Raw genomic sequence first — 19,975 nt, forward strand, 5'->3', positions numbered from 1 at the left:
CTTCACAAGTGTGAAAAGAGCAGTCATGTGTACTTATTGGTGATGAGCGAATGTGCTCGGATAAGGTGTTATAAGGGCGTGCAAACCAAGTGACTTAGGCATGCTCGAAAAATATGTTCAAGTCCTTGTGCCTCACGGCTGTTCGACATGCAATCCACATGTGTTGCATCTGTTGAACAGCCACGAGACATATTTTTCGAGCATGCCGAAGACACTCAGTTAGCCCCCGAGCATGCTCAGATAACGCTTTATCCGAGCACGTTCGCTCATCACCAGTACTTAACCCTAGCCACTCCATTGTCAACTCTGCACTATTACTCGTTTTTTCTTCATATGGCTTCAGTAGTGACGTGACCTCAACATCACATGACTGCCGTAGCCAATTACTGGGCTCGCGGCCTAGTGTCACTTTAATCTGCATCATGCTGAGCTATCTAATTGGATGGCAGCGGTCACATGATGTTGACGTGACTTCATTACTACAGACACATAGACAAATGGCAATGGGTAATCACTTCTTAACAGTTTATTTTCACAAACAAGCAGTCTATGGATTAAAAAATAAAGATTGACAACCTTTTTCACCGGTTCCAAGGAACTTCCATGCACCACAGAACCTTTGTTGGGAAATGCTGTCCGAAACGCGTAGCTGCACATATGGGTGCCATGTCACTATTTTATACAAATTTGGAATAAAGACCAGCTTTTTTATCAGCTGGACTCATCCTGCTTTATTTTTTCTTTCAAATAGAATATCTTTATTCATCAGTTCAAAATGTAAGAGAAGATTGATAGAAGTACTCCTCTTTCTAGACCTGTCCTCTGCCCATGACCGTTTCCCACTGCCTCCTACAATATTGATCGTCATCTCATCCCTTGTTATCAAAGTCCTTGTCCTTTTCTGCATCTCCTCATACTTTACAGCCTGGGGCAACACATAAGGTCCCATGGCTTCCAGTACCACCTATATGCTGGTAACACTCAAATATCAGCCATATCCTTCTCTTTCTCCTCACACTTTCTAGAACTCAAGGTGGACAAAACCAAACTCCTCTTTCCTCCATCTTGCTCAGGCCCTCTCCAAACTCTACCTCAACTTACAAATAGTTAATAAATATTACATGCAAACATTTTAGTTGATGACACGTTGGCATCATATATAAAGAAAACATAAGTGCATACAGACCATGAGCATTAAGCTTGTATAGGTGATCTCACCTTTCATCTGTCAAAAAGTGATACATGGGGAGTACCAAAAATGACAGAAACTGATTGCATAAAGAATGCGGGAAAACGCCAAACAAAAAGACGATTGGTAGCAAGATTGATAGATGTGAGAAAGATTTGTCATCATAGTATGCTGCCCAAGGGATCCTGGCCGCTGACACATGGTGCCTAAACCACGATTAGCATGAATTGGACACTGGAGGCACGATTGCAGCCAAGTATATTTTTCTTTCAAATAGATATACACAAATATATATGTATAACCCCAGAATGTATCAAGTAAAAATATACCTGGCTGTAATATATATTCCTATAATTTGTAGACCATGGACATAAGACCTACACCTACAGCGGCGCGGGGAGAAGTAGGCTGGGGGCACCGGAGTAGTCTAATCTCCGCATTTCATCCCTGTATGGATCTTCAAACTATATTTTGTCTGAAATGTAGGTGCTGTAGGAATTCACTCGCTTCCTGGCAGCACTTAAGGTATACACAGGGACACACAGTCTTCATGGCAAACGGGGAGGTTTATTACAGGTCGTAAACCAACCAATGAACAAAAATCAACTGTTTCTCCAGCATATAATGGTATGATAAAAGTAATGAGGACTCACCCATATAAATTACAGCCCACATTTTTTGTCTCTGGCTCTCTGGGTTTCACATCACCGAGGCTAGGCACCTCAGTGACACACACACATACAGTCATGGCCAAAATTTTTGAGAATGACACCAAAATTATATTTTCACATGATCTGCTGCCCTCTGGTTTTTATTAGTGTTTGTCTGATGTTTATATCACATACAGAAATATAATTGCAATCATATTATGAGTACCAATAGGTTATATTGACAGTTAGAATGAGTTAATGCAGCAAGTCAATATTTGCAGTGTTGAACCTTCTTTTTCAAGACCTCTGCAATGCTCCCTGGCATGCTCTCAATCAACTTCTGGACCAAATCCTGACTGATAGCAGTCCATTCTTGCATAATCAATGCTTGCAATTTGCAAGAATTTGTTGGTTTTTGTTTGTCCACCCGTCTCTTGATGATTGACCACAAGTTCTCAATGGGATTAAGATCTGGGGAGTTTCCAGGCCATGGACCCAAAATCTCTGTTTTGTTCCATGAGCCATTTAGTTATCACCTTTGCTTTATGGCAAGGTGCTCCATCATGCTGGAAAAGGCATTGTTGGGCGCCAAACTGCTCTTGGACGGTTGGGAGAAGTTGCTCTTGGAGGACATTCTGGTACTATTCTTTATACATGGCTGTGTTTTTAGGCAAGACTGTGAATGAGCCGATTCCCTTGGCTGAGAAGCAACCCCACACATGAATGGTTTCAGGATGCTTTACAGTTGGCATGAGACAAGACTGGTGGGAGCGCTCACCTCTTCTTCTCCGAATAAGCTGTTTTCCAGATGTCCCAAACAATCGAAAAGGGGATTCATCAGAGAAAATGACTTTACCCCAGTCCTCAGCAGTCCACTCCCTGTACCTTTTGCAGAATATCAGTCGGTCCCTGATGTTTTTTCTGGAGAGAAGTGGCTTCTTTGCGGCCCTTCTTGAAACCAGGCCTTGCTCAAAGAGTCTCCGCCTCACAGTGCGTGCAGAAGCACTCACACCAGCCTGCTGCCATTCCTGAGCAAGCTCGACACTGCTGGTAGTCCGATCCCGCAGCTGAAACAGTTTTAAGATACGGTCCTGGCGCTTGCTGGTCTTTCTTGGGCGCCCTGGAGCCATTTTGACAACAATGGAAGCTCTCTCCTTGAAGTTCTTGATGATGCGATAGATTGTTGACTGAGGTGCAATCTTTATAGCTGCGATACTCTTCCCTGTTAGGCCATTTTTGTGCAGTGCAATGATGGCTGCACGTGTTTATTTAGAGATAACCATGGTTAACTGAAGAGAAACAATGATACCAAGCACCAGCCTCCTTTTAAAGTGTCCAGTGATGTCATTCTTACTTAATCATGACTGATTGATCGCCAGCCCTGTCCTCATCAACACCCACACCTGTGTTAATGGATCAATCACTAAAACGAAGTTAGCTGCTCCTTTTAAGGCAGGACTGCAATGATGTTGAAATGTGCTTTGGGGGTTAAAGTTCATTTTCTGGGCAAATATTGACTTTGCAAGTACAGTAATTGCTGTTAAGCTGATCACTCTGACATTCAGGAGTATATGCAAATTGCCATTAGAAAAAATGAAGCAGTAGACTTTGGAAATTTTAATATTTGTCTCATTCTCAAAATTTTTGTCCATGACTGTACTCCATTCAGGACTTGTCCAGCTGCAACCTTACAGGGCACTATCTGGCAGCAATTGTGCAGCCTTGCTTTGATTCATGCAGCTCATGGTCTAGACAGCATGAACTAGCTGACAGGAAGCGTTCCCCTCAGGAATACAGTGGGTTCATAACGGTGAGGGTTTTTTTTCCAGTCTGGGCTAATGGTGTCATGGATTTGTCCCCAGACCTTCTAACTTATGCATTAGTGGGAGCATAGAATGGCAACCTTATTACTATAGAAGTACAAGTGGTAAGGCTACAGAATAATATACTTCTAGCACTGTTGAGGGCGGGTTCTGTAAAGAGGCCAATGTTTCAACCACAGAGATCTCTGACTAGACACTGTGGCTATATATCTGGTAAATAGACAGTAGTGCTGATGGTTCTAGTGATGAAACATTGACCAAGCTGGCTCCCCTCCCTATTCTACAGCTGCAGGCTGCCATTTCTGACATGGCAGAGGCACCCAATGTTACCTTGTATCTTCCTGTAGAAAACCATCGAGTAATGAGCTGTATTACCCTCTGGATAATCTCTTCTCTTTGCATTAGGTTGGAAGAAGTGGAAATATTCCAGCTGGTACCACTGTGGATACCGATATAACGCATCCTTACGAGTTTGATTTTTACCTCTGCAGCCATGCTGGAATACAGGTGAGTGTGGCTTCTGTTGCCTCTTCGTAATATACAGCTTATGCTTTAATCCAGAATCAGCAAAGGTTTTGTAAATGAATCACCTCATAGTTTCACCTGACAGATCGTATTCTTGTCATTTGTAGAAAGCTGTTATGAAAGCTTTAAAAACCTCCTTTTTGTCATTTCTGCAACATATGTACACCGTAACCGCAGTAATTTTTTTTCCTCATGTGCACGTTTCCTGTTGGTGAAAGCATAAACTCTTGGGTCAAGGCTGATAATAACACAAATCCTGCAAATATCACTGCAGAAGGGTGCCACCTAGTGGTTGTCTTAGTGAGTGCAAGATTGATTTTGTTTGTTGCTCTACCTTATCAAAAACATAGATAGATCTACACATATAGATATCTAACCTTAAAAAAAAAACACAGCAAATGTTCTTAAAAATAAAAAAACAACACATTGAACGTTTATTTTCCCTCTCTGGCATCAGCGCTGCAGCCAGTCACTGAGCTTGTGCCATCTATATTGGCAAGTCTGCAGAGGTCAGTGTTTGGCTGGAGCTATCAACGTGATGTGACTGCTGCAGCCTGTACCCAATCACTGGCAAAGCGTCAAGAGGTAGCAAATTTTATATTTAATTCATTGTCTAGGCTGATCGGAAATTTCTGCAGTCACTCTATATGACTTCATGCTGCCAAATCCAAACAGTGTGCATTATGCGCACTACCAGGTTTCCCCTCTATTGTCAGCTTGAGTAGTTGTCTCATGACCGCACATGTGTGATTTGCATAGTTGCAGTCACGTGCTAACTAGCTTCTCATCCACTTCTTGCGAGACGTAGGAAAAATTGCTAGTTGGATTTTTGTCTCCTAATCTGAGAGTAGTATATAAAGACAGAGATCCTAATTCCAACAATGTGTCACTTACTGTGCTGCTCTCTGTAGCTTTAATAAAATCACAGTTTTATCAGCAGGAGATTAACACTAGATGACTACTCAACCTGTTGCCATATAGTCCTCCAGATTCATAAACTGTTCATGACACCACCTCCACCACTGATTGCCAGCTTTCTGTGCACACTGTGCATAGGCAGAAAGCTGCCAATCAGTGGTGTGGCCTGGGTTATACTCGGCACTCAGAGGACTGGTAGGTCTGCAGCAGATAGGACAGTGATTTTATCATAATGACAATGAGGACAATAAGTGATACATTGCTGGAATCAGGGTCTCTGCCCCTACATTATGCTGCTCTCAGATTGGGCAGCAAAGAAGTGGTGTCAGATTCCTTTTAATGGAAATGGTGATATGAAAAATTGAAAAAAGACCTGATTTAAAAAAATTGGTAATTTTCTGATGGCATTTGATCTCCCTGGTGCCCATCTGTCACATGCCTCTACGATCAATCAGTGTTTTCAATAGTCATGTTACAGCAGACAGTCAGGGTGAGGAGTTTTGTTTTCTTTGTGTCCTCATTATAGCTAACCCCTATCATTTTACACGATGAGTTGTCGTTTCTCTTGGAGCAGATGTTTTGGCTAGACATGATGTACTGGCATCATGGTGGCACAGCTGTATACTGTAGCCTTGCAGTGCCGAGATCTTGGGTTCATATCCAGCAAAGGCCAACCTCTATCTCCAGGAGTGTGCGTGTTCCAACGATAGCGCCATCATACACACTGGGCACTGGGGCACAGTTGGATACAAAGCTGTGAAAGCTTCATCTCATCAGGATGTCCATTGTCATTGTTCTCCCGCTTTGTCATTTAGGGTACTAGCAGGCCTTCTCACTATCATGTCTTGTGGGATGATAACTGTTTCACTGCTGATGAGCTCCAGCTGCTGACCTACCAGCTGTGCCACACGTATGTGCGCTGCACGCGATCTGTCTCCATCCCCGCACCTGCCTACTATGCCCACCTTGTGGCATTCCGAGCCAGGTACCATCTCGTGGACAAGGAGCATGACAGGTATAGTACATATTCCTCGTTTTCATGACGTCTACCATGTAGAATTGTAATCTTCCAGTTCTTATGTGGGGCAGATAACTGTCAGACCTGCATGGCGCAAGGTCTACACTACTGGCACATGCTTGAGCTCAGCAGGGGGGTCTTTAGTGTGACACTGGACGATGAAGCGGCTGTTGTAATCTGCTAAGGTGGAGACATTCGTGTTAGGTTTTGGTCTATTTATACACTTAATATTCCTCCTGAAAATGGAACTTGAAGGTATAGTAAATGATTACACGCCAGCTTCCAATTTCCATAATGGGGTGAATGGCCGGGGCCGTGATTGATCGGGTATACATCTGCTCTATGTACGTCACATACTGCTGGCCAGTATCCATAGCAACTGAGCTGCTGCCATTAGCTGATAACTTTTCTAAGCAACAGTTGTTACCGTGGAAACCGCAGACTGATGCGGTGACCTTATAACATCCTTTAGTAGGGAACATTTCGCTTTTTAAATGACCTTAAAGGGAACTTGTCAGTTGATTCTTGCTGCCCAAACCTCGAGCCTGCAGAAGGTTATACTTAGAAGATCAGGGGTCCATAGGGAGAGACTTAGACTACTCTTTTGCAATCACCTGCCGGCTTCCCCATGCCACACTCCAGGTGATAGACGGGTCATTCCCATGTGTGTACACAGGGAGAGACTTGTCAGTCATCTCTAACGGAGGGGGGCACCAGACTAGTCAGGTCTTTCCGTATAGTTCCCAGCTGGTTCTCTACGCCCTGCTCTCATTGACTGACAGTTCTCTCCTATGTGTTTACACAGGGAGAGACCTGTCAATCACCCGTAATGATGTGCTGAGAAGCCATCTGGGGGACGCACCAGACTAGTCAGGTCTTTCCCTATAGTTCCCAGCTGGTTCTCCATGCCCTGCTCCCATTGACTGACAGTTCGCTCCTATGTGTTTACACAGGGAGAGACCTGTCAATCACCCGTAATGATGTGCTGAGAAGCCATCTGGGGGACGCACCAGACTAGTCATGTCTTTCCCTATAGTTCCCAGCTGGTTCTCCATGCCCTGCTCCCATTGACTGACAGTTCGCTCCTATGTGTTTACACAGGGAGAGACCTGTCAATCACCCGTAATGATGTGCTGAGAAGCCATCTGGGGGACGCACCAGACTAGTCAGGTCTTTCCCTATAGTTCCCAGCTGGTTCTCCATGCCCTGCTCCCATTGACTGACAGTTCGCTCCTATGTGTTTACACAGGGAGAGACCTGTCAATCACCCGTAATGATGTGCTGAGAAGCCATCTGGGGGACGCACCAGACTAGTCATGTCTTTCCCTATAGTTCCCAGCTGGTTCTCCATGCCCTGCTCCCATTGACTGACAGTTCGCTCCTATGTGTTTACACAGGGAGAGACCTGTCAATCACCCGTAATGATGTGCTGAGAAGCCATCTGGGGGACGCACCAGACTAGTCAGGTCTTTCCCTATAGTTCCCAGCTGGTTCTCCATGCCCTGCTCCCATTGACTGACAGTTCGCTCCTATGTGTTTACACAGGGAGAGACCTGTCAATCACCCGTAATGATGTGCTGAGAAGCCATCTGGGGGACGCACCAGACTAGTCATGTCTTTCCCTATAGTTCCCAGCTGGTTCTCCATGCCCTGCTCTCATTGACTGACAGTTCGCTCCTGACTAGTGATTCCTCCGCCCAGCTTCTGCACACCGCTCTCCAGTTGATTGACAGGTGTCTCCCATTTGTGTACATGGTGAAAGACCTGTCAACCCCCTGGGGTGGTGCGGGGAGAATCCTGCTGGGGGACACACCAGATTAGTCCTATTTCTCCCTATATTCCCAGACTCTTCACAATGGGTTTTCTCTGAAACCCCGGAATGTATTGAGAAAAACATCCCTGGAATCGTGCAGCCAACGCCTAATGAATGTTGCCTGTGGTTTGAGCTGACCGGTTCCCTTTTTCAATAATTTGTACATACATTTCAAGGGGCTTTAATTTTGCTGTTTGATTTCCTTAGGGGCCCCGTTCTCTTTTTCACTCTTGATTTCATGTACTTTAGCAATGGTTGACATGTATTCTGAGCTGAATAAGCAGCATGACGTTTTGCAAAGTTAACTTCTATTTTGTACTCCATAGTGCTGAAGGAAGCCACGTATCTGGTCAAAGCAATGGTCGGGACCCACAAGCCCTTGCCAAGGCTGTGCAAATTCACCAGGATACCTTACGTACCATGTACTTCGCGTGAGAGCAACTTTTGTCCCTAGAAAATACACAGGTTTGACTTGCAACAAGGAACCTGAAGGATCTGGTGTGGGTTTCTAGGGCCCGGTAGAGTGGTTCCCATTCTCCTGTCCTCCCTTCTGGCTCGCACTGAAGCCCAGGCACAGTGATTGAGGGGAGGGCTAATCCTGGGAATAGAAGATTTTTGAGGAACACAGCACTATTATGCAATATGAAACCAGCCAACTGCTAGATCGTTGTAATGGAGCCTCCACTTGGATGCACTGCTTACGTTTTTGTCTTTCTTTTTACGTTCCAACATTTTAACCCTTTTATGCCTTTACCTCAAATTGCTCTGCAGCACTAGCTGTTTTTGCAAAAAAAGAGACAAGCAAATCGTAGGGATGGATGGAGTGTGTTTGCATATCTGTGCACACTTGGGCTTCGTTTTCCTATATTTGGGTATCCAGCATAATTGTGATGCTGCGGTTCTGTCCAACCTGCTGCTGCACCCAATCCAATACCTTCTAGCAGCTGGACCTTAGCTACTTTCTGGTCACCTGTTAACACCTCCTGGGGAGATCAGAGAGAATCTCTTGTGTGCCCAGGTATGTTACTGTGCATCACTTGTATGTGTTTACTTATTGACTACATATATGTGTATGCATAGACTTGTGTGGATGTGTTAATAATGGATATGAAGCAGAAGGATGTCCTGCAAAAAAACGTCCCATTCCTTTTGCCTTTGATGTAAATCTCATTTGCAGAAGTCATGCCCTTCCGTGCTTTGCCTTTTATTCTTTCTGCAACGTTATGGTTAGTAAGATGCAAGCGGGTATTGCATGTGCCTAGTGCTATGGTCATGCAAGTGACTGGATCTATATACTTCAGCTATTCCAACAAGAATATTGCCACTTACTCCCAATGTTGGCGTCGGGGTAGGGAAGGTTAGCACAAGGCCTTCTCTCTGGGTCTCATTCCTCCAAATCTCTCTTGCTAGGTAAGCATTTTATTCGTGAGCATAACAAATCCCACATGCCAGCCTCTGCTCTCTAAAATAGCTCCAAACTATACCCCCATATTCTGTATGCTGCAAACGGTTGTCCATTTCCGCACATTAGGAGAGTGTCTTCACCCTTCACCCTCCGAGTACCTTTGAAAACGACTTCAGAAGGATGTGGGAGGAAACCTTCTCTTTAGTCATGTAGTATATACATGGTTGTGTGGGAATTGTAAGCTTTTCTAGTACTTTTTATATATATAAATGTATTTATTAGATTAATGACACTAATTTAATTATTTCAAATCCTATTCTCTGCCACCATTGACGTTGTGTTGGTTTTTTTTTTTTTATGGGGGACTCGCTAGATGTATGGTCAATTTTGCTCTCATTTTAGTGCAATAAACAGAAAATAAATTTCAACCCAGCAATGCCAAAGAGGCCTGCCTAACCTTTCTGGCCCCTATGGCTACTTTGCAATTAAAATAATCGAAAGCCTTAACTATGAGAAGACCACGTCCACAAGGTGACTACCCAGAGCTATTATGGGAAGTACTGTGTTCCCGTCAGTGAGTACTGCAATGCTTTGGTGTTGATCCTTTACATGTCCGAATCAAAAGTTTTATTTTCGTATACGGAACAGTATGACCTGTTTAGCACACCTGCGTCCAGGAATCAGTATAGTATGGCGTTAAGAATCCGTTGTTCTATGTCATTTTGTTTGGCCAGATGGCTCAGTGACGTGTACAGCGCATGATATACAGATAGTTAACACCAGTCGGGCACACCAGTATTAGTAGGTGATAAAGTGAGCTGTCATTCGATTCATGCTGTTCAAACCACAGGCAGCCTGAATCAGAGCCTTGCCGGAAGAGGATAGGTATTTTCTATTCTCCGAAATGCTCTGACTTCTCCCAGCGCCGCAATTGTGCAGCATACCCATGGTTTGAGCAGCATGAATACACTGACAGGTTCCCTTTAACATCCACGGAATATGACTGCTTGTTTTACCAATAACCTTTACACACCGTAAGTAATGTCAGTCAGGTGCAACTATATCAATGTATGTAGTCCATGTCTCATCTGCACGTGTAATCAATGGTATACAATCCCCTATTGGGCAGTATATACTGTAGATGGGAAATGGTCTGAAATGGCGATCGTGTAAATGTTCCCTAATAAAGACTTGGTTATCTTCTAATTCCATCTCTGTTAGTTATGAATCTGAGACCCGTTCCTAGAAGAGGTAGGAGCTTCTAACGAAGGAAATCCCTTATATGTTGCACCAATCTTCAAATATGGCTAAGCAGCTATAAAATGATTATTAATATTTATGTATGGTATATATATATATTTTATCGAAATTCTGGAGACAGTTACACCTGAGCGATGCTTGTTTTCATATTCATCTAATGTGATATTTGTCATCAAAAAAGTTTGTTGGTTTTAGTATTCGCATTAATATTATATTTTTTTTTTTGTATTTGGCATACTTCAATAATATAATTGTCCTGCTTCATATAGCCAGTATAGTATTCCGAAGAGAGAACTCTTCATCGCCCTATACATTTAGATGTCAGTCGGCTATTAACTATAGATTATTAAAATTTGTGCTGACCGCCTTACAAATCTCAGTTTGTTTTGATGGCCATGTTTCTTTAAAATGTAAGTCGGGCGCTCACTTATCATGATCTAACCAAGCTGATATATGTTGGTACTGTGTTTTTCTCTTGTCATCCAATTGGAAATACTATTTAATTAGCTTTATTGGCAAGTCGATCCCGTATTTTGCGGACTATAAGACGCACCCCATATTTTTCGGGTGGAAAACTGGAAAACTTTTTTTAATAAAATGTTGTCTTATAGTCCGTTTTAACGGTAGCTTACCAGGGGACAGTGGAGTGGGGTCACAGGAGGCCTGTGCTGGCGGCCGAGTGGGGCAATGCTGTGGGCCCCGGGCTCTCATAAAGTGTCGGTGCAGGTGAGCGGAGTCCCCTTTCCCAATGAGCCCTCTGCGGTGGGATGTGCAGATTAAGATCTCCGGCGATGATGTTTTGCTCAGTGAGTCTGTACACCGCTCTACTTAAGGTTATGGGATTAGCGCCACACTTCTGCATGTCCATTTTAGTGATCAGTGAGATTCCCGGGAGCTGGAAACCCACTGATGAAAACTCCAGATCTGTGGCCATAACAATCAGTTTTTGGTTGTTTTTTTTAGAAGTGTAGATGCACTTTAAGAATCGGCAAGAAAAATGTAGATAATCTGGCATCTACGAGCTTAGTTTACAGTTGGATCGAGCTACTTTATGTAACTTTGCATACAGACATTCTGATGGACAGAAAAATGAAAGGAGTATTCCCATCAAGGTGACAACCTTTCATTGTGCACCCAGTTCTCCAGGTGTACTGAAAAGATAGAACTGTCACATATATTTCTTTGGAGCGGCCTACTCCAGGTTATAGAGGAGAAGGGAGCTACTGCTCAAAAGTGCCTGAGGTATGGGTTCACCATTTACCATCCTTGTACTGTTGATTAAACATAAACGACAGTAACGTTGTGAATCCATGGTATCATTTATTATGTTCTGAGCCTGAGTTACAGATTGTATTAGAGCAGACAGCTACAATTCTGTTCATGCTACAAATAATAAACCGACCACACTCCCATCGAGCAACACACCCACCGTCCCTAAAACCAACCGAGAGAGAAAATGAAGTTGTGTGTATTGCACTCTTCGAATCACTGACTGTTCAGTATCTCTGCTAGAGATGCTTTGGGGTCCGTTCCAAAGAATTAATCATTAGAATGTTATACTACAGTACACCCGTGCTTACGTTGTAAGAAAACCTTGCTATAATTCTATTGAGGTAGATCCTCACAACATCATGGTAACATTCACCGCTGACTTCGCCCATCCAATAAACAGGGTGAAATCCAAGACCTAAATTGATATGCTTCAGATTTAAAATTCGGTCCGTTTCGGCCTGGACTTTTTATCCTTATAGTATATTTATTTTTGTCCTGAAATTGCTTTCGAGCGGAAGGGTTTGAACCACAACAGTTTCTGTTCCGATAGTTGGTCTGTGTGATTGACCTCTCCTATTGTCATTGTCTACATTCTCCATCTATAAAGTTCTCTTTATTTACTACAGTCGGAACCATTTAGTTGTATCTATGCCCATCTGAAACAATGCATACACTGGACAAGGCGCTATAACTTTTCCGTGGGATGTTGTTTTCTTCCTCTTCAAATTCTACGTAAATCAGTTGTTTGCTCTTTGAAAATAACTCTGAGGCAGCTGCTGCAATAAATGGTCTATGAAGTATATGGCCTCAAGTTTTCCCATGTATCCTTTTTATATGTGCTTTATTCACGAACTCTGAAAGTCGTCTGCAGGGTAGTGGTTATGTAACCTTGAATTTAAGGTGTGTCAACAAGCCTAAGTGTAATGTACTAATGGTCTTACATAATAAAATTACCATTATACACTATTATGTCAGGAAAAAAGATGACCAAACAATATATAGGCTTTAGGAATCTGCAGTATGTATAGTGGGCATGTAATCGGCTAAAAAATAAATAAATACACATCTATCAACACCAAATTTGTTCATTAAAGGAGTTATCCGCGACTTCTGTACTTTTTTTTTTTTAAGGGGGGTTAAGAATGTTCAAGCAGATAGTTGCTAACTATCTGTCTGTTCTGCCCAGTTCCGATCCGAGCAGTCATGACGGAAATTCTGTGGCTTCATTTGTTTTCACGTTAACAGAGCAGCTCTTCCTCTTTGGGTCTGCTCTGTCGACAGATGCGTCAATGCCGATGTTATGCTGATCGACAGTCTGCTCCCTGCAGTTAGGGGGTGGCGAGTCTGCTGTCAATCAGCATGACGTCGGCAGTGACGCCTCTCCATTAGAAGATAAGAAAATGCTCGGTTGACATGACATAACTGGAAGCCGCAGGAACCCCGTCACAAGTGGGCCGTGGCTAATTGGCACCAGGCAGGTAGCATCATACACAGGCAGACCTTGCTTAATGATACGCACTTAATTACATGTAATAGATCACCCGGTGCACATGTGCTGTCAATAACGATGGTAGCCTAAGTCCTGTTTACACAGGATGATATGCTGTCGAGAATGATGATTTCTTGTGTGATGCACAAAAGATAATTTCAGCTTATGAAATGTGCACACAAGGCTACCTGTATGCACTTGGCAAAATTGAAGGCCTATTGATAGTGTGTAGTATTTATCAATAGTAGAGAAAGTGGATGAGTTGCCCATAACAATGCTACATTTTAGCTGCGCTAATCTTAATAAAACTCCTTTGTTAACTCATCTAACATCTGGGGCCATCTTAGGGAAGTTGAGGACAACTCGGTCAATGTTCAGGCAGTACACCCAGGTTGATGGTAGGCATGACATGTAACATTCGGTTTCTCTTTATACAGAATGTTGTCGTTCTCGGCATGTGTGGTTTGATTCTATGCCATATGTAGAAAGATGTTTAGGTCATGGAATGTGAAGGAATATGGTCTTTGAATTTGATGTTACTGTAAGTTTGTTTGAGTGTATGTGGAAGAGGTTGTTATGTAATTGGAAATTAAAGGGAAATTAAAGGGAACCTGTTACCTATAAAAACACTATTTACCTGCAGATCTAGTGGAAATCTGCAAGCAAATAGTGGCTAAATCATGTTCTACTTACTCGAAGCGAGAATATAGGGAGAAGATGAAGTTCTATTCTCCCTGCAGCTGCTTGCTTCCATTTGTCAGGGCGGTGCAGGGGGCTATTACCATCACCTCTCACAATGGGTGCGCTGTAATCACTCCCTGGCACTTTCACAGCCTTCTGTTCAGTGTGTGTGGACGCAGTGTATGTGCAGAACATCAGTCTAGGTGGGAGTCCTCACGGTGATCAGTGCCTATTACAGCCCCCTGCATTGCCCTGATGGCTTGAAGTGAGCAGCTGCAGGGAGAATAAAACTCAATTCTCTCCCTGTAGCCACAATTTCAGTAAACCAGCCTAAAAAGATTTAACCACTATTTACATGCAAATTTTCACCATATCTGCAAGTAAACAGCGTTTTTGCTCCAGAGCATAGACCTGCTGCATATTGTAGGCTTTCTGAATATAAAGCACATGTAAGTGTATTATTCTATGTATCATTTGCATATAATACGCTTACTGATATACAGTGGGTCTCATTTATAAACTAGGTTGGCTAGCTTGAACTGAACAATGACTGCGATGACCACAGTTTCCTTTTTTCAATAACTTCACCAAGCATCTGTTTCTTTTATATTGTGTTTATTACATTTTTCATGCACTGTCATATTCTTTACTTAATAAATATTAAAAATATAACATTATAATTTTACTACAGACGTCTCGGTATTTTCCAGGCCTCCCTGCACTAGCTGTTAATAACTGCTTTAAATTACACGTTTTTTTTATTCGTTATATTATCTTATTTTTGGCACACAGGTTGCCGGTTAAATCAGTAGAACCACATGTAATCCAATTGCAGGGTTAGCTTTTCCTTGGTCCATACCTCTTCCTGTCTGGGCCAAACGCAATCAGTTGATATGCCCAGCAGTGTCATATGCTGTGAGCGGCATAAAAATGCTGGTCTCTGTGGCACGCCATGTTACGGTTTAAGCCACCATTGTCTATACAGCTGTTATTTTGTTAGGTAGATTGTATGAAAGTGGCTGCTGCGGCTTTTGACTTGCACTTGGTTTTGTCGGGTTGACTAGATGGAGGGGCGTTAGGGCTGCAGCTGCATCATACTGTTATTACCGTATTATAGGCAGAAGAGTGAAAACAATGGTGATGTAGAAGAGCTGGACTCCTCTTTCGAACTTTGTTGGCTTATGAAACTGATCCCTTTGCTTTCCCACAGTCTCCTAATGATTCCACAGTGCTTTGTGCCAAGTGACAAACTTTGTACTTGTGTACTTAAAGGTCGCAAAAATAGGGTATATCTATGAAGATCCACTATGTGCAGAGAAGTGGCTATAAGCTTGGACAAGTGGAAGCTGCAGCCTATCCCTCAATAGTTATACACCATGGTGAGCACACAGCAATTGTCCACTATATTTTTAATGAGCTCGCTAATATTTTGCAAAGAAACAAAATGTTGTTAGAAGGCACTATCATGCGTCTTGGCATAGCACTACATTACCACGCCATAACATCTCATACCACAGTTAGAACCGCAACGTCTAGTCATCTACAGGAAGTGTAAAAGGGCCCATGGCTCATAGCCACAGATGATGTACTTCGGTGCCAAGTGTGACCTATCTAAAAAAACTAACTCCGCGTACAGTCTGAAATTTCATGGCCAGCAACATTGACACAATGGGGTACGAATAGAAGAACCGTCCAGTGTTTAATTCTCTAAAATAAGCCTGTCACATTGAAAATGTAGTCCAATCTGCATGTTCTAGAACAGGATATGCATAGTAGATTAACCCTGCTGTTGTCTTCGGTCTGGGGAGACCTATTTTGAACTTTGGTATTTTTTGGGGTGTTCAAGATGCGGTTCTGAAACTTGTGGTTGATTGACTTAAATGAGGATGGGTCGGTCGGCCACGGGTTTCAGAGCCGCATCTTGAATATTTTAAAGAATATTGAAGTTCAAGGTCGGTCGTTTTTGACCGAAGACAACAGCAGGGTTAATGTATAGTCTTTGTGGGTAAACCTGGAATCCCTGCTCATTTCAACCAATGGGGTGGTGCTGATCAGTGACTGACCGCTATCTCTATGCACACGTCTACAAGGAAGGCTGTCAGTCCCTGAGGAGCGCTGGCCACATGACTGAAAAACCCATTTCAATGAAGTTTTACCTATTAGGCTATGTTAAACCACAATAGTAACACCTTCTGGGATAGGATTTATACAATATAAAAATATATATATAATTAAAGTGTAGTATTACATAAACACACCTGGTGTACTACAGAACAATTGAGTAAATCATTACTCACAGAGTGAAAGAGATCAACACTGTGGAGGACCATAAAAAATCCCAGACAGGGGAAATACTAAAAAAAATGTCTTTATTAATACAAGTGACAATAATGCAAAGAGGTGTAGATTAAAAGTGTGCACACAGGAGAATATTAGTTTATGCCAGACTTAAAATGGAAAAATAAAATAGTAGGTTTTAAGACCAAAGGAGATTTACTGAACCCAGAATAATATATAATAAGGAATGTAGTACCTCCAATAAAAACAATTCTATCTGTATTAAAAAAAGTGGATAACTAAAGTGCAAGATGTGCAAAATACAGAGTGACATCAAAAAAGTGCAACCATAGTTAATCATTTCCATGTAGGAGTAAAGTGCAAGGTAAAAACTAATGATACCAAATAGATCTAATATATAAAGCTGAATGTGTGTATGTGTGTGTATGTCCGGGATTGGCATCTGCACCGTCGCAGCTACAGCCACAAAATTTTGCACAGTCACACGTCTGGACCCTGAGAGCGTCATAGGCTATATTGTGAGGTGAAATTTTAACCCCGCGCGTTCCAATTTACCAAACAATTTTGCCCCTATCTACATAATGGGGAAAAAAGTGAAAGGAAAACTGTTGGAGGCGTTGAAGCTACAGCCACAAAATTTTGCACAGTCACACGTCTGGACCCCGAGAGCGTCATAGGCTATGTTGTGAGGCGAAATTTTAACCCCGCGCGTTCCAATTCACCAAACAATTTTGCCCCTATCTACATAATGGGGAAAAATGAAAGGAAAAGTGTAGGAGGCAAATTGACAGCTGCCAGATGTGAACAAGGGGGACGTAAAGAGTGAGAGTGATGGCACCAAAGAGTATATACCGTACAGTTGCTAAGGTGGGGCCCCGACATGGGATACTCACCACACACGGGGATATGAAAACACACACAAAATGCGCCACACACTACCACGTGCTTGAACACATATCACCCTCAGCACACATTTCACCACACATACGCCAACCTCGCCACATAAAAGTCGAAACACAAAAGTCGCCGCTCAAAACTCGCCACGCGCAGAACTCGCCACATGCAAAAACTAGGCTCTTGCAAAACTCGCCACAAGTGCAAAACTCACCTCATGGAAAACTCGCATCACGCAAAACTTGCACACGCGGAAAAATTGCCACATGCACAAAAGTTGCAGCACATGCAAAATTTGCCTCACACAAACCTTGCACATACTCAAAAGGCACCACACAAAACTCGTCACGCGCAAAACTCGCCATTCGCAAAACTTGCTGCACACAAGTTGCTACACTAACCTGTCACATGCAACTCGACACACAAAAGTCGCTACATGCATGTCGCCACACGCAATTCAACACACACAACTTGACAAACGAAACTCGCCCTAAAACACACACAAGTCTGGTCTTAGCCTTCAAAAATAAAAACCTGATTAATAAGCAGACAAACTACAACAAATGTACCATATAGGAAATACGGCAGCTGTCAGTCACATGACCTGTCTATTATGTGTATGTGTGAGCTAATATATACTGCCAAGGGGAGGGCTTCCTGTTGGCTGGGGATTTATCAAGCTGCCAATTTAGCTTACAAAAATACTGAGGTAAAAATACTGAGCAAATAACGTGTGAACGAGGTCCAATACAGGAGGAGATGACACACAGGTATATACTATATACAGAGGAGATGACACACAGATATATACTATATACAGGAGAGATTACACACAGGTATATACTATATAGAGGAGGAGATGACATACAGGTACACAAATATATACAGGAGGAGATGACATACAGGTATATACTATATACAGGAGGAGATGACACACAGGTATATACTATATACAGGAGCAGATGACCTACAGGTATATACTATATACAGGAGGAGATGACATACAGGTATATGCTATATATAGAAGATGACATGCAGGTATATACTATATACAGGAGGAGATGACACACAGATATATACTATATACAGGAGGAGATGACATACAGGTATATACTATATATAGAAGGAGATGACATTCAGGTATATACTATATATAGGGGAGATGACACACAGCAGGTATATAATATATACAGGGGAGATGACATACAGGTATATACTATATACAGGAGATGACATACAGATGTATACTATATATAAGGGAGATGACAAACATGTATATACTGAGGTGATGAGGTGAAAATGAGGTGTGAGTGCAAAATGAGAGGAGTGAGGAAAAATAGTGGAGTGATCAGAAAATGACAGATGTGAGGTTGAAATGACAAGTGTTAGGGGGGAATGAGAGGACTGAGGGAGAAAATGAGAGATGTGAGGGAGAAAATGAGAGATGTGATTGGGAAAATGAGAGGCATGATGGGAAAATAAGAGAAGTGAGGTGCTATAACTAACCACAGATATTTACTATGCCCAGGCAACGCCGGGCTCTTCAGCTAGTAGAGTTATAAAAGTGAATAAGAAAGGAAGGAGGGGAGAAGTTGTGCCATATATGTCCCATATAATAGTGCACAGCAAGGAGGAATGTACCAATAGGTATTAGCGGTTAGATCAAAGTAAGTGAGCTAATAGGAGGGGTTATACCTTTAAGGTCCGTCTGGTCTTTGAAGAGTGCGCACCCCAACGCACGTTTCGGAAGTGTTTTCCTTCGTCGGGGGGTAGTCTATAGGCTAATAGTAGGCTATGTGCACACACTGCGGATTACTCTACAGATTTTTCCTGACTGATTTTGGTAAATCCGCACTCTGGATTTCCTGCAGAATTACCTTGGATTTACCTCGTTTTTTTGTGTGGATTTCACCTGCGGTTTAACACCTGCGGATTCCTATTGAGGAACAGGTGTAAACCGCTGCAGAATCCGCACAAAGAATGAACATGCTGCGGAATAAACAACGCAGTGTTTCCGCGCTGTTTTTCCCGCAGCATGTGCACTGTGGATTTTGTTTTCCATAGGTTTACATGGTACTGTAAACTCATGGAAAACTGCTGCGAATCTGCAGCGGCCAATCCGCTACGGATCCGCAGCAAAATCCGCAGCGTGTGCACATACCTTTATTTTCCTCCTGCTCTGTAACATGCTGCCCACAGATTGGACTGTATTTTCAATGGCACAGGTTCTTTTAACTAAAAAACAGTAGTGTAAGTTTTGCGCCACTTTTCCTTGGTAGTCAATTGGTTAAATTCTGTTTAGTATCGTTTTTGCTGTGACCGAGGGTAGCCATGCAGGCCTAATGGGTTAAGTCTGATATCGTCATAACTTATAAGGAACAGAATCGGAAAGTGTATCCATGCGCACATATTTCGCCAGTCTGATAACAAGCAAGTGATTTGTAGGTGAGAGGACCTGACTAAAGGTGTTGGAGTTCTTTTATTAGTTTGTTTATTATAAACAGTAATATTCATATCTCTCAAATTCTCTAAATAAAAAATACCATGGTGCTGATGTAAAACACATTTAAGTGTCTTTACTGTTGTTTTTTTTTGTTTCATCTGTAAAATTTATCAAATGATGAAATGAAATGGTTACTAATATTTGTGGTGTTGCAAAATTGGCCCAGTATTGTATGTGTTGGCGGTTTCCAGAAAAAGCAATAATGAATTTCTGGTTTTATTGACAATGTAGGAATAA

General features: G+C 42.5%; 1 protein-coding gene across 2 annotated transcripts in view; it reads left to right on the top strand.

Annotated features, from left to right (window-relative positions):
• Positions 1 to 19,975, top strand: part of LOC138669949 (protein argonaute-3) — a 116,532-nt gene that overhangs the window by 95,284 nt on the left and 1,273 nt on the right. The window contains exons 17-19 of one of the 2 annotated variants that reach the window (XM_069756847.1): positions 4,068 to 4,169; positions 5,921 to 6,120; positions 8,263 to 10,545. In XM_069756847.1, coding sequence (XP_069612948.1) covers positions 4,068 to 4,169; positions 5,921 to 6,120; positions 8,263 to 8,371 — 411 coding nt within the window. In that variant the 3' untranslated portion in view covers positions 8,372 to 10,545. Of the gene's footprint in view, positions 1 to 4,067; positions 4,170 to 5,920; positions 6,121 to 8,262; positions 10,546 to 19,975 lie in introns of those variants that run through there. The other variant, XM_069756846.1, reaches the window with a different exon arrangement.

Source organism: Ranitomeya imitator, chromosome 3, assembly GCF_032444005.1.
Source record: "Ranitomeya imitator isolate aRanImi1 chromosome 3, aRanImi1.pri, whole genome shotgun sequence".
In the NCBI taxonomy this organism is placed as follows: domain Eukaryota; kingdom Metazoa; phylum Chordata; class Amphibia; order Anura; family Dendrobatidae; genus Ranitomeya; species Ranitomeya imitator.